Source organism: Microtus oregoni, unplaced genomic scaffold (assembly GCF_018167655.1).
Source record: "Microtus oregoni isolate MIOR12 unplaced genomic scaffold, Mior012 000088F_ref0000325, whole genome shotgun sequence".
Classification (NCBI taxonomy): Eukaryota; Metazoa; Chordata; class Mammalia; order Rodentia; family Cricetidae; genus Microtus; species Microtus oregoni.
The window spans coordinates 2078297-2092966 of record NW_024544555.1 but is presented as its reverse complement, the minus strand read 5'-3'; the positions used below and the strand labels follow the sequence as shown (position 1 = coordinate 2092966).

Genomic DNA, 14670 nt, shown 5'->3' with positions numbered 1-14670 from the left:
TATTTGGTTCTGTCAACAGAAGATATATTCTGTGACCTCCGGCAGTGACGGCTTAAAAATCTGGCTGCAAAGCGCAGGGTTGCAGGGTGTAACCGGGTGGCTCAGAGGCAGGGCACTATCTGCAGGCGTGGCCAGGGAGGGCACGTGTTTGAGACCGTCTTCCCCGTCGCTGGGGTCTGGGGCGTCTCCGGTGCTATCTTTAAAGAACACAAGTGAAAGGGGACGTGGGTGTGACCTATAGCCTTGTCTCCGAGGGGTACAATAAAGTTTAAGAAGTTTGAAAAGGGGTGTGGCCGGAGCTCGGCGAGGCGCCTGGAGAAGGGTGCGCGACATGGGGGTCACCGTGGACGTTCACCAGGTGTTCCAGTACCCCTTCGAGCAGGTGGTCGCTTGCTTCCTCCGAAAGGTATCAGTCCCTCCGACCCGGGCGGTGTGCCCGCTGCCGAGAGCCTAACTGTCCGCCCTCCCCCGCCCCCTCCCCCTGTAGCGCAATGACAGGACCCCAAAAAGCTCAGGGGTCCTAATCCATTCTCCGGGTCCCCCTCCAGCGCGCGTGCTGCTTTCGGGATGCACCGGGGAGGGTGGAGGCGGAATTCCTCGAAGGTTGCTCTCTGGGAGGAGCGGAGGCTGCCGTGCAGGGCCTCATGTCCGCATCCCACTTGCCTCAAGCGGATGTTGTTGGCTCTGGGTGGCTTCCCTGGGTGGACTGTCTGGTCCAGCCTTCTAGTTCATCACCCCCTCCTTCAGCTCTAAAACTCGGCCCTGAAGCTGTGATCTTGGTAGACTCAGCATTGCTACACTGTTTCAAGACTTTCTCTTTTCCTAAATAGCTGTGGGGCGCCCTGCAGAGCTCACTGTCTCTGGACCTTAGTTTGCTAATCTGTGGTGTGAGAATAACAGCGCACACTCCTAGTGTTGTTGCGAGGATTCGAGTGAGGTAATCAATTATTAAAGAGTGTTTATCAGAGGATTGATGGTTATAAGGTCTTTGAAATACTGCTGTTTATAATATTGCAGTTTTGTGTTCAATGGCCCTCCTGAGGGCTCCTCCTGGATGGTGCCTCAGGCTAACAGTACAGTGGAAAAGATTCTTGAGAACTGGTTGTCACCCAGACCTGTGGGGTGCGATCCTGGACTAATCTGCTTCCAGTTCACTTAGGTCTCTGGGTGGCCCTGGTCGGAGGTCTTCTCGTCAAGATTTTGTGTTTGTAAGATGAGGAGTTGTACCTATAAGTCTTCTAAGTCCCTGTAGCTGCCTGTGAATTGTAGTATGGGATCTGGCTAGCCTGGAAGATAGCCACGGGGTGCTGGGAGGGTGGTCAGAACCTCCATTACAAGAGGGGCCTCCATTGCTGAGAGAGACACAGCTGGGGACCCAAGGTAGGGTATTCAGTACAGTGTTGCTGTGGAGATCTTTGTTTTTTTCCTTTCATTTCCTTTTTTTTCTTTCTTTCTGTTTGGCTGGAGGCTTTACATCCAGCCCCCTGACTGAGGCAACTCCCAGGGGAGGGAGCTTATATGGGGTGAAGTTCAAGTCAAACATTTTCCTTTTTTTGGGGGGGGGGGATAGCTCATTGAACTTTGGGAGCTAGAAACATTAGAAAGTGCCTTGCACCTGCCGGGTCCTCAGCAACAGTCTGATGAATGAATGAAGGAAGGAAGGAAGGAATGAGTGAGTGAGTGAATCTGGTGTAGACTTTGTCTTGGACCAGGCTTCTAGGCACACGTGCACATGTTTTGTTCAGACTGGCAGTTTGGAGTGGGTGCCCAGTGCATTTTTGTGTTGGCCCCTTTTCTGCTGTGATGGTGTAATGAGCTTGCGAGGAGGAAATGGCTATCTTTGGTTCACAGTTATGAAGGCTCCAGTCCATAATTACCCGATCTAGCTTGATTTCTGTTGTAATAAAACATTGACTAAAGGCAGCTTGGGGAGGAAAGGGTTTATTTCAACTTACAGGCTGTATTTCATCATTGCGTGAAGTTGAGGCAGGAGCACAAGACAGAAACTGAAGGCAGAGACCGTGGAGGAATGCTGTTTACTGGCTCACTTTCCCTGGCTCGCGCGGCTAACTTCCTTCCAGTCTCTTGTAACAGCTCATGAAACTCCTTCCACAATTCTTCCCCCCAAAACGCCACGGTCAGGTCCATCACAGCAATATCCCCCCCTTCTGTACCAATTTCTGTCCTCCTTTGCTCCTCTGATGCATTGAGAAAACACTGGCCAAAAAACAACCTGGGGACAGAAGGATTTATTTCATCTCGCAAGCTCCCAGGCCACAGTCCATCACTGAGGGAAGACAGAGCATAATCTCAGGGCAGGGACCCGGAGGCAGGAACTGAAGCACGGGGAATGGAGGGACATCACTGGCTTATTCGCTATGCCTTGCTCAGCCTGCCCAGTTATGGCACCACTCACAGTGGAATGGACCCTCCCACACCAATCATTCATCAAGAGATTTTCCCTCAGATACGCCCACAGGCCAGTCTGAAAGATGAAGTTCCTCAATTGAAGCTCCATCCTTCCAGGTGATGCTACTTGATGCTAAGTTGACAAAAAAATAACCAGCCCAGTTGCACTGCCACTCTGGGCCTGTGGAGGGGCAGCATCTCAAGGCAGGGCCTAGGGTGGAGCAAACCTTGTGTCTGAGCCAGGCAGCTAAGTAGAAAAGGGTGGATGGACTGCGTTCCCATAATTCAACTCAAGGGCATGGACCCAATTTCTTTCTGCCATTCTCCACCTCTTCCAGAATCCACACTGGGCTGCCCTGAGACCTAACCATTAACACACAGTCTGTGGGGAGCAGTCAAGAAGCAAACTGTAACTGTCCTTTGGAGAAGGGTTGTCATCATGAGAAGGAGATCCCTGCCTTTTCAGAATGGGAGGGACACTTTGTCTAGGCTTCACCGACCATCTGGAAGGTCAGAGGTAACTTTTGGGTGTGTCCTCCTCCCCTTTCAACTCCTGGAGCAGATCTCCGTCCTCCAAACCATGCACACCACACCATACACACGCTCCTTTGCAGTGTACTCCTACGCAAAGGTTTCAGGTATAGGCGATGGGTTTTAAAGCGTGAGCCCAACATTAATAAATGATGACAGGTCAGCATAATTTCAATGGGTGATGCATACCTCACACAGGGAACCTGCAGGGTGGTGGGGAGGCCTGCAGCAGTCCTACATGGAGGACTTCAGGTAGGCTTTCACAGAAAAGTCACATCTATAAAAGGTTTGCTGAAACATAGATAGGCGTTTTCTAGGCAACCCATCATTCCCTTCCTTCCTTCCTCCCTCCCTCCCTCCCTCCCTCCCCCCTCCCTCCCTCTCTTTCTCCCTCCCTCTGTCTCTTCCTCTATCTTTCTCACTCTGTGTGTATGTGTGTATGTATGTCTGTGTGCACACATATCTGTATGTATGTATTATATATTTATGTATGTGTGTATACATGTGGGCATTTGCTCTGAATAACACAATATTGTCTTTACTTCTCCAAGCAGCCCAAGAAGTCATCATGACTGACTTATTCACGTCGTGGGGGAAACTGAGGCTCAGAGAAGTCTCAGTAACTCTTTAAGCACCCCCACCTAGCAGGAAGGAGAGCCGGGATCTCAGCCCATCTAATCGGAAGCCTGTGTCTTACCAGCACTCTGTGTTTCCAGCCCTGACACAGTGGCCACTCAGGAGATGAGTGGGAAGGACAGTGGTTCAGGGTTCTGCTTTGCTGGGTGCAGTGCTCCTTGATTCATTTGCTTTTCTTCTGGGTGGACCACTGTACCTAACACGAAGCTTGGCTTCGCTGTGCGATGGTGGGACACAACAGTTGTTGGCTGTTTTTGTGCAACAAATCACTCCAGAACTTAGGGACCTTGTCTAGTGACAGGCTTTTAATGCTGGCGATTCTGTGGGTTGACTGAGCTCATGTGGTTGGATTTAGTGTGTCATGTGGTATAGCTGAGGTCACGTATATAAGTACATTCAGTCAACATGTGATGCAATCCTTATAAGATAGTCCGCTGAGGGTTTGGCACATTTAATAACTATGGAGGGACCCAAGTGTGGTGACACATGCCTGTAATCCAAGCAATAGTGAGTCTGAGACAGGATGGTCATCACATGTTTGCGTTCACTGGGCTAACTAGCTGGATCCTGTCCTAGAAAACCCCAAACCAAACAAATGAAACCAACATATCAACAAAAAGGAATTTCTGTAGGCAGCCATTGCTGCTGTGGCTTATGAGAATAACTTCCTGTCATGTCCAGAAGACACTGTTTTCTTCTGGTCCTCCTGAGCTCTTACAGACTTTTCATCTCCTCTTTGAATGGTCTCTCTGAGGTATGTGTGTGTGTGTCTGTGTGTGTGTGTGTGTGTGCATGTGTGTGTGTGTTGGTGTGTACTCCACGGTCCCTTATGCTCTGCCATTTGACTAGTTGTGAGTTTCTGTGTTAGCCACCATCTACTTCAGAAAAATACTTCCCTGATGAGGTCGAGAGCTGTTAGACACTGAGTATTCTAGCATAGAGTGGAAAGGGGTTCCTGACCCTCCCTCTGGGCAGTTCATGGCTTCTTAGGGAGGGAGAGTGATAGAGGAAGGTCATTGGCTGATAAAGGAAATGCCTTGGCCCATTTTATTGGTTAGAAGATAGGTGGGAGGAGTAAACAGAACAGAACGCTGGGAGGAAGAGGAAGTGAGCTCAGACTCCATGAGCAGAGACACCATGCTCCTCTCTCCCGGGCAGAAGTACGCGATGAAACAAGCCACCAGGTTAGACATGCTGAATCTTTCCCGGTAAGACCGGTGCTCACAGATTATTAGAGATGGGTTGATCGGGATATCAGAATTAGCCAGTAAGGGCTAGAGCTAAAGGGCCAAGGCATTTCCTTTATTAGCCAATGACCTTCCTCCATCAGGAGAGTTAATTTTCCTCAAGGGTGTAGCTCCTGGAAGTCTACAATACTCCAGTAGATGGCCCCACACCTAGAACTATATGGACAGCATAACTTAGAGTTGATGGGATATATAATGATAATAATAATAATAATAATAATAATAAATGAGAGGACATGAAGTTGGGGTGGGTAGGAGATGTGAGTAGGTCTGGGAGGAGTTAAGGGAAGGAGCTGGGGATGAATATGATCAAAGTACATTGTGTGAAGATCTCAAAGAATTATAAAAATATTGATTTTCTAAAAAAGGAGTTGCTTCCTCAGGGTGGAGATGGTCCACTGACTCCCTGATTAGGAGTCCCCGTGCAATGAGGAACATGCTTAGCTGTACACATGGCCTCCTTTATCACTGTGATGCCACTACCTTCTCAGCTGGTTCTGAGGATCAAAAGTGTAACAGTTTGGCAGGCATGTGTTTTTTTTTTTTTTTTATAAAGCTTTGGGTAGAGTTATATTTTGGGCAAAATGTACTTTTACTTTTCTTTTGGTCTTTATGATGATGATTTTTTTAAAAAAATAATAATGGAATTCTTTTAAGCAAAGCAGTAGACAGGAGGGACAGTCATGTGAGAAGCTCTGGGGACATTTAATCTGATTTTGTACAATGTTGGGCAAAGCTGCTTTAGAACTGAGGACATCGTGTCTTAAATAGAATCTACTGATCTCTGGCTTTCGGTATGTTCAGATTCGCTTTCCAAGTTCTAATTCACGACTATTTTTAAAACATGAAGATTATTTGATCTCCTTCCACCTGTCTGTTGGCGGCTGTGGGCAAAACATTAGCCACATGCTTTCAAAGATGAGTGGTACCTAGAAAACAAAGGATCCAATGTTCTGTTTGTGGAGTACAGTGTTCCTCAGCCTCCTCATGGGGGAGGGCTATGCCACCCAGGACAGAAACTGTGGTTTCTGACTACTGTAGCATCTGTGGCTTTACTATGCCATTGGGTTCTTTTGTTCCCTCCTTCTCCTCCTCCTCCTCCTCCTCCTCCTCCTCCTCCTCCTCCTCATCCTCCTCTTCCTCCTCCTCCTCCTCCTCTTCCTTCTTTTTCTGAGACAGGGTTTCTCTGTGTAGCCTGGCTATCCTGGAATTTGCTCTGTAGACCAGGTTGGCCTTGAACTCAGAGATCTGCCTTAAAAGCGAGCACCACCAACTGCCCGGCTGTACAATTCTTACCTTCCCAGCACTCATCACTAGAATGTTTTCCTTCTGTTTGACTAGGAAGTTGTGTAAACAGATGTGGTGATATAGATGGCAGTTCTTTGTGGAGGCTTCTGGAGTCCTTTTGGTGGGTGTGTCTCTCAGGTGCTGGGTGCTTAAGAGAATTCCTTACGTGTCATCTGCCTGGAACGTAAAGCCATTACTAAAGATGCAAATGAGCTATGGTGATGAGTGGATTCTGGTCTGTCCAAACGAGTCCAGAGAGCTTGCGGTTTTTCACTGTAGACTTGTTCAAGTTGACTTTGCTTCTTGCAAATGTGGGTGAACTCCAACGGAGATTTATGTCAACTGTTTCCATTGTTCCAAACACCCAGAGAAGCTCTAGAACATAGGAAACATTCAACAAACTGTTCCATGAAGAAAGCTCACCCTCTTGTGGTTCACAGTATACAATTTTACACAAAAGTCAGTAGTGGGGAAGCTGAGGCACGAGGATTGTTTGCGCTCATTAGGCTGAGGTCAACCTGGGCAACACAGTGAAACACCCTCTGTCCATTTCACAAAATGAAGCAAACCAAAACCCCAACAGATGAAAGTCAACACAGGGTCAGAAGCATTCCTGGAATACTGTAAGAAAATGGAGTAAAATAAATTTTGACTTCCATCTGTGACCTGAGGTTTTATTTATTTCAGTGGCATGCTACATGGAAAGGATCAGTGTTTACTCTTAAGCTCGTAAAGGTGATTTATGAAGGGCTATTTCCATTTAGAGAGGGAAGCGGATTGGGTAATTAATAACGTTTCCTTCTGATCCCATCTTCAGCCCCTTGCAGACCTGACACTTATGTGTGTGGAGCATCTTTCCCCATGGAGTGCCAGAAGTATTTGGGAGGATCTACATGGCCCAAATCAGTGGTTTGGTTAGATGTTAGGTCTCAGAGTCAAGCAGTGCCTCAAGATGATCTTTATGCCCTGTGCTGGGTGACCCTTTTTGTCTTCCATTCTTAGGCTCTCCTGCAAGCTGAGGAGAAGTTGGGGTGAGGAGCATGGCTCTCATGTCAGGCTGTAGTGCTGACAGTTGAAGGGGTGTGACCAGCTCCATTCATGTTTCTGCGCTCCAGTTTCCTCGTCTATAGAATAAGGATAATAGCCATCTTCTAAGGTTGCTGAGGGATATTAGGTAATGCATGTAGCGTGTACTTCAATGTGAGCTCTTAGCTTAATGCTGGGGCTTGGCAAGTGCTTTCAAAGCCCTTGCTAACTTCTGCATATCTTTGCGTTTGCTCGGGAGTGTGAAACTGAAAAGTTGGGGGGGGGGGGGAGCAGCCAGCAGAAATCTTTACCAACTTAGAACAATAAGGGAGAAGGTGAGCATGAATAATGGTACACATCTGCATGATAAATTATTTTTTAAGTGCAATTTAAATTTTAAAGTGTGCTTAGTAACTCATCTAGTGGAGGCTGTGGCTTAGTGCGGGAAAGAAGATTTTTTTATCTATCCAAGTGCTAATAGTTACATATTCATTATATGCCTATTAATTGTTATTCATGGTAGACCTGTGCACCCTTTGACAATAAATAAAACATGACCTTGTCCTGAAGGTGCTTCCTGTCAGGGAGAGCAGAGAGGAACATATTGATTATTGTGCCAAGCTGTCTCAGGGGCATAGACAGACATATAACATGGGGCAAAGTGCATTTGTTAAAATTGCGTTTTGCTCTGTAGCTCAGGCTGGCCTTGGGCACTTGGTACTCTTCCCCAGCCTCCCCAGTGCTACAATTCACAGGCATGAGTTACCACACCAGGCAGATCAATGAAGTCTTGATTAACTGGTGACTCATTTGATCTTGCAATAAGTCAACTTTGCCTTTTTTTCTGGAGTGAGCTACTTTATGGAGACCATGAAAAGGATGGGCAGTATACAGTGATGTCTCTGTGTAGTTGAACACGCAGCAAGGCCCTTTGAATGTGTTTGGAAGCAGCTGGGTAGCAGATCCCCTTATAGTGAATGGAGCAGATACATGTTTGCTAATGGTCCGGCCAGGCTTACTACAGGTTCTCATTCTTTGTGCTTTCTCAGATAACCTTATTTAAAAGCAGATTCCTATGAAGACATTGACTATGAGGAGGAGGACCCTGTTTCAAAAGGCAGGTATTGACTTCTGAACTTTTCAGATAGCTGATATTTTAATAACTTCCTGCTTTGAAGAGAATACTTCCTGAATGGTGATCTTTCCCTTAGCAAACAAAAGTAGAGGCTATAGCTTCATAAGGCTCCACCCATAAGTGCACTAAAGATTCCTATAATAGATGGACTCAATTTCTTGGTCTCTTACTTTAATAATTATGTATTTGCTTTAATGTACATTCTCCAAACTTGGCATCACGTAGCTTTTGGGCCTCTCTTTTAAACAACTTTTTATTAATGTATATGAGTTATAGGTAATAATGGGTTGCATTATGATGTTTTGTACATAATATAATATATTTTTTTATCATATTTAAACTCATTCCCCTCTATTGTTTCCCTCCCATACCAGCTAATACCCTTCCTCTTCCCAACTGCTTCTCCCTACTTCATGGTGTGTGTGTGTGTGTGTGTGTGTGTGTGTGTGTGTATGTGTGTGTGTATTTGAGAGAAACACAAAGAGAAAGAGAGACAGGGTCAAATAAATTTCATTTGTGTGCTTACAGGAGAATGGGTAGGGACTATCTACAGGAGTGTGGATATCTCACCAGTAACTACACCACTGAAGAAAATGTCTCCCCCTGACTCCCCCAACTATTAATGGTCTATAGATCTTCAGAGAGGAAGGGGTGAGCTTCACCCCACCAGCAGCAGTTAACTGCCTAGAAATCTCCAGGGAAGGGTGAGCCATTATACGTGCCCTCCATCATGGACTAATGTTGATAAAGCCCAATCTTGTCAGCTCTGTGAGGTTACAAATGCAACAGCACAATCCCAGAGAACCTAGAAGGCTCTAAGGGAGACATACATGGATTTACATGGGAAGGAAGAAAAGACAAGCTCTCCTGAGCAAATGGGAGTGTGAGGGTCATGGGGAGAAGGTAGAAGGGGAGAGGGGAAGAAGGGAGGAGAGAGGAGAAAATGCATAACTCAATTAAAACAATAAAAAAAATACAATAAATAAAAAAAGAGCACAAAAGTTGTGCTATACTTTGAGACCTTGTTCTACAACACTCTGTCCCTTTCTCCTGCTCCTACTTTCTTTAAATCTCCTCTTTCATTGTGTTCTTGGAGCCTTGAAGGGGGTGATAGAGATGTTCTATTCAGGGCTGAAAGTTCAATAGTCACTTACTCTCAGAACTTTGACCAACAGTTATGTCTTCTCAGTAACCACCTCTTACTGAGCATTGGACCCTGCAAACGATTTTGTTGAATCTCCAGGCAAGATGTGCCCACTAGTGTTCCAGTAGCAAGTCCATTATGGGGTAACCAGCCACTTTCAAAGTGGATTTGAGGCCTGCTTCATAGGACAGAACCAGTGCTCAGTACAGGAAGCCTGGTCAAAGCCCTGTGGCTGGAGAGGTCATGGGTCTACTAGGAAGGCTGCCCAGATTTAAAGAAAGTAGGAGCAGGAGAAAGGGACAGAGTGTTGTAGAACAAGGTCTCTAGAAGGGTCTCTGCCCAGAGGTGGCAGCAACATTCATCTATGGGAATAAACATAATTACTTAGAAGCCAGTTTGATGGACACAGTGAATCCATTTAGCAAAACAACAGCAGCAGCCTTCCTAGTAGACCCATGACCTCTCCAGGCACAGGGCTTTGACCAGGCTTCCTGTACTGAGCACTGGTTCTGTCCTATGAAGCAGGCCTCAAATCCACTTTGAAAGTGGCTGGTTACCCCATAATGGACTTGCTACTGTAACACTAGTGGGCACATCTTGCCTGGAGATTCAACAAAATCGTTTGCAGGGTCCAATGCTGAGCAAGGCAGCTGAGGACAGTTTCCCTATCTGCGTAGCACTGCTGACCCAGTAAGGGCCAGTTGTCATGGAGAGAGCATCCAGCTCACTTCTAGCTTAATTTCTCCATGTCCTTAGACCAGAGCACGTGCTTGCTTCATCAAGAGGGCCTTACCATCTAGTTCCAGTGGGCAGCCAACAGCGGTGGCAATCACCTGTATTATTTTGGAGGCCGCAGAGGGATTTGTAGGGAGGTAGCCCATCCCTAGAAAAGGGATTTTCATTGAATAACCTATGGATTCTAGGAGTAGCTTTATTTCCCCATTCAAGATGCCTCCATTCAAATGGTTTCCAGCCTCTTTTAATGTGTGAAGAGGAAAATGAAAAGGAGTGGGTGATAAGTAAGCATTTTATCTTTTTTAGCGCTGCAGTAGACTTACATCATGGGAAAGAAAAGGAGTGAGCCTGCTTTTTCTATGAAGAAAGTAAAATCATAAATTAGATAAAAAATGAAGCCAAATGCACCTTGGAAACTCTCCAGACTCACCGATAAAATACAGTGCACCTGGTGTGTGTACACAGCCGCTGAACCAGGCTCAAGAAAGACAAGGGTATTTTGGCAGGAAGTGGGTCAACAGACCACGTTGCTTCCAGGAGTATCTGGAATATGGAGTGGGGTTGGGCAGGTCAATCTCTGTTCAGGCGCAGGATTTACATAGGAGACTTTTAACAAGCAGGGTTCATATAATACTTACTAGTGTGTTTTCTTGTTTGAAAGGGAACTAAATGAGATCGTGCAGAGCAGCCACTGTGTAGCCCACACAGGGTGGGCACAGTACAGCCGTGCAGGGTGTGCACAGTACAGCCATGCAGGGTGGGCACAGTACAGCCATGCAGGTTGTGCACAGTACAGCCATGCAGGGTGTGCACAGTACAGCCATGCAGGGTGGGCACAGTACAGCCATGCAGGGTGGGCACAGTACAGCCATGCAGGGTGGGCACAGTACAGCCTTATAAGGTGGGCACAGTACAGCCATGCAGGGTGGGCACAGTACAGCCATGCAGGGTGGGCACAGTACAGCCTTATAAGGTGGGCACAGTACAGCCATGCAGGGTGTGCACAGTACAGCCATGCAGGGTGGGAACAGTACAGCCATGCAGGGTGTGCACAGTACAGCCATGAAGGGTGGGCACAGTACAGCCATGCAGGGTGGGAACAGTACGGATCTGGATCTGATTGCATCAAGTTCTATAGTCATATGGTGTTGGAATAGATGTCCAGAAATCATGAGTAGCACTTGAGGTCGTCCCCGGCTGGTGGGAAGGGCGCCTAGTATGAGCTCGGAGCAACCTCTCCGCCCTTACTCCCTGAGTATCAGGCTTTCCATGTGTTTTGTGTGTTAAGAATTAAAACAGGACTAAGTAGGTTACCACAAGATGGCATTCTATTATTTCAAGTAATGCCAGGTAGAGAGAGCCTTGGTTCGATACATTTTTAATTTCTGAAATGCATTAAAATATGTGCCCTCCATGTCACAGTATTTAGCGGTTTCACACAAACCTCTAATTTCCTTCGCCATTCTTTATGGAAACTTGAGGTCTATGTCTGTTAACTCATGGAGGAAAACAACTTAGATTTTGCAAATGATTTTTACTAGAGTGAATAGTTCATGTTCTCATGTTTAGCTATTAAAAGTTCCATTTTCTTATAGCTATTTGCAAGGACTGTAAAATGAGTGACCTTTAAGTGTTTTCTACTGTGTTTTCCATGCTTTTCCGTCTATCACCCTGTCTTATTTTCTCTTAAGCAGATCTGACATATTTATTTACTGCTTTTGTTTGTTTCTTCAAGTAATGTATGAATTCTTTAAGAGGCTACGTGGTGTTCATTTCCTGACCACATCCTCAGTGTCTGGAACTCTATCTATCTATCTATCTATCTATCTATCTATCTATCTATCTATCTATCGTAGTTTGAAAGAAAACGGCCCCCATAGGCTCACGGAGAGTAGTGCTATTAGGAGGTGTGGCTTTGTTGGAGTAGGTGTGACATTGTTGGAGGAGTTGTGTTACTGGTGGACGGGCTTTGAGGTCTCAGAAGCTCAAGCCAGGCACTGTCTTTCCCTGCTGCCTGTGGATCAAGTTGTAGAACTCTCGGCACCATTTCTGTCTGCACGCCATCATGCTTCCCACCATAATGATAATGGACCAACCCTCTGAACTGTAAGCCAGCTACAATTCAATGAATTCCTTCATAAGAGTTGCCATGGTTATGGTGTCTCTTCATGGCAATAAAACTCCAACTAAGACACTGTCTATCTATCTGTCTGTCTGTCTATCTATCCATTCATTTTTTAAAAATATTTATTTATTTATTTATGCAATATTCTTTCTGTGTGTATGCCTGAAGGCCAGAAGAGGGCACCATTACAGATGGTTGTGAGCCACTATGTGGTTGCTGGGAATTGAACTCAGGACCTTTGGAAGAGCAGGCAATGCTCTTAACCGCTGAGCCATCTCTCCAGCCCCTATCCATTCATTTTTATCTTCCTGCCTGTTTAATCACAAGAAAGATGAAAAGGATCCTTATTTAAATGAATATCCTTTTTCTTAGTAGGTAAATATTGAAATGAAATGGAAGTGTGAAATTGCAGTTTAACCTGTAAGAATTTCACTGACAGTTTAGTGATGTAATCTGTGCCTGCCTGGCAATGCATTGTGTTTTCCTTCATAATTTAGTTTAGTTATCTTTCTACAACTTACAGTGTGACTGTAACATTTACTAGGATGCATTTATGGATATGTAATGAACAAGCTGGAATGCAGTAAAGGAAACAATTCCATTTCATGTTGGTGTAACAGGGCTAATTCGCACCCTGTCTTCATGGTTTAGGGAGTTGCGTGCATCTTGGATGTCTCTGTGCAGGAATTATCCTTTGTAGAGGGACAGACTCCGAGGTCCACCCTTCTCTTACCAGTGTGGATCTCTGGAGGGCTAAGCTTCATGAAGGTAGTCATTGTAATTTTGAGTCTTGCCGTCTAGGGCTGAACTGAGTGAATGCATGCACAAATGCATCTTTATTCTTATTCTTGTTTCTTTGGAACTCATACTGATAGAGTTTTATATTTCATTTAGAAGGATTCAGGAGTCCTGAAGCTCAAGTTCTCCAGGCAAAGGACCCCTTTTCCTTCTTCAGCGTGTACTGCTCAGTGTGTTAAGATGCCATTTGACCACACTATGAAGCTGGGGTCCTTGGGACAGGGCAGGGGGTAGCATCAGTCTCCAGTTAGAAGCCATTCATCATGTGGCTTTGAGAGATTCATTCATTCATTCTCCCCCTCTCTCTCTTCTCTCTCCACTTCTGAATAATGGAAAGGTTGGGTTAAAGTAACTCAGAGGTAACTTCAATATGGAGGCAGTCAGACAGTATCTGGGGTAAGTTACATTATCTCAGGTGCAGTAATTTTTAACTATTTTAGCAGGGTATTTAGTTTTTCTAAGACTGACCTCCCATATAGGCAATAGAAAAAAGTAAAACCCATACAACCTCATGGTATGCTTTTGAGAATTAACAGACCATGTATGTAAATCGAGTAGGTTAAAAATGGTAGCTATTATAAATGTTGATTCATCTAAATTGTCTTCCAGGACAATTTAATAAAAGAAATTAATTATTTATCAAATAGCTCCTGTGTGCCCGAACCCTATCCTTTTATGGTTATTTGCCTGAGGTACTAACACAGTCACCAGGCCATGGTCCAGGGCAGTAGTTAAATGAATTCTTTCTGTTTTAGACTGGCCTGTTTAATTCCTGAAACAACCCGATCTTCATCCAGTTTCTGCTTTTAAAAATTAGGGATAATAATATTATGTAACTCCTTCACAATGGAATAGTTGTTAGATAGGGTGGTATAATTAAGGCATTTAGCACAGGTCTGGCACTGAGAATATTCTTAGTTTATGTTAGTCTGGTTCATTATTATTGTTGTTGTTATTATTCATTTATTTATTCTCACCTCATTCTCTTCTCTGTTCAGGACTTATATAGGATCTAAAGGTTTTCCCGGAGACAGAGGGATGACATTGGCTAGGAGCCCTTATTGGATCTGGGCTCAGTTCTCAGTGCAGATGTGGTGGCTCACAATAATTTGTAACCCCAGTCCTGGGGGACCTGTCATCCTCTGATCTTCTCTTTGGCACCAAGCACTCACCTGGTGCACATACATATGCAGGCAAGACCACAACCCCTTCCCCCCCCCCCCGTTAAATAAATTGCCTCTGGATTTTATGAAAGCCCTTCTCACTTGTTTGAATGAGTGGTAAAACCAAGATTCTTGATTTAAAGCTGGGTTTTACTTAGAGGTTTCTTGGAAGATACTTTCTAGTCCTGCAGGTACCTGTCATTTCTATCAGCTAATTCATCTTTAAAGAGAATTTTAAAAGACTAACTTTTCATTATGTGTTTTCATTTAGTACCCCAACCCCATGGATAATAATGTCATCGCTGTAAAAACTGTGGAAGAAAAGAAAGGTAAGTTCTTTGAATATGGCCTACTTTAGTTATAGTCACTAAGGATTCTCACTTTGTAAGGGATACATGTGTGTGTGTGTGTATTTGTGTGTGTGTGTGTGCATG

The 14670-nt window shown here is 45.1% G+C and overlaps 1 protein-coding gene across 5 annotated transcripts in view; it reads left to right on the top strand.

Moving 5' to 3' along the window:
- The first annotated feature begins 224 nt into the window (after positions 1-224).
- LOC121442254 (PRELI domain-containing protein 2) overlaps positions 225-14670 on the top strand; it is a 72239-nt gene continuing 57793 nt past the window's right edge. For all 5 annotated transcript variants that reach the window (XR_005973540.1, XR_005973541.1, XM_041643729.1 and 2 more), the window contains exons 1-2: positions 225-406; positions 14508-14565. Coding sequence is in view for 3 of the 5 variants with exons in the window: in XM_041643729.1 (XP_041499663.1) it covers positions 332-406; positions 14508-14565 (133 nt within the window). In the remaining 2 variants the exon portion in view is untranslated. The remainder of the gene's footprint in view (positions 407-14507; positions 14566-14670) is intronic.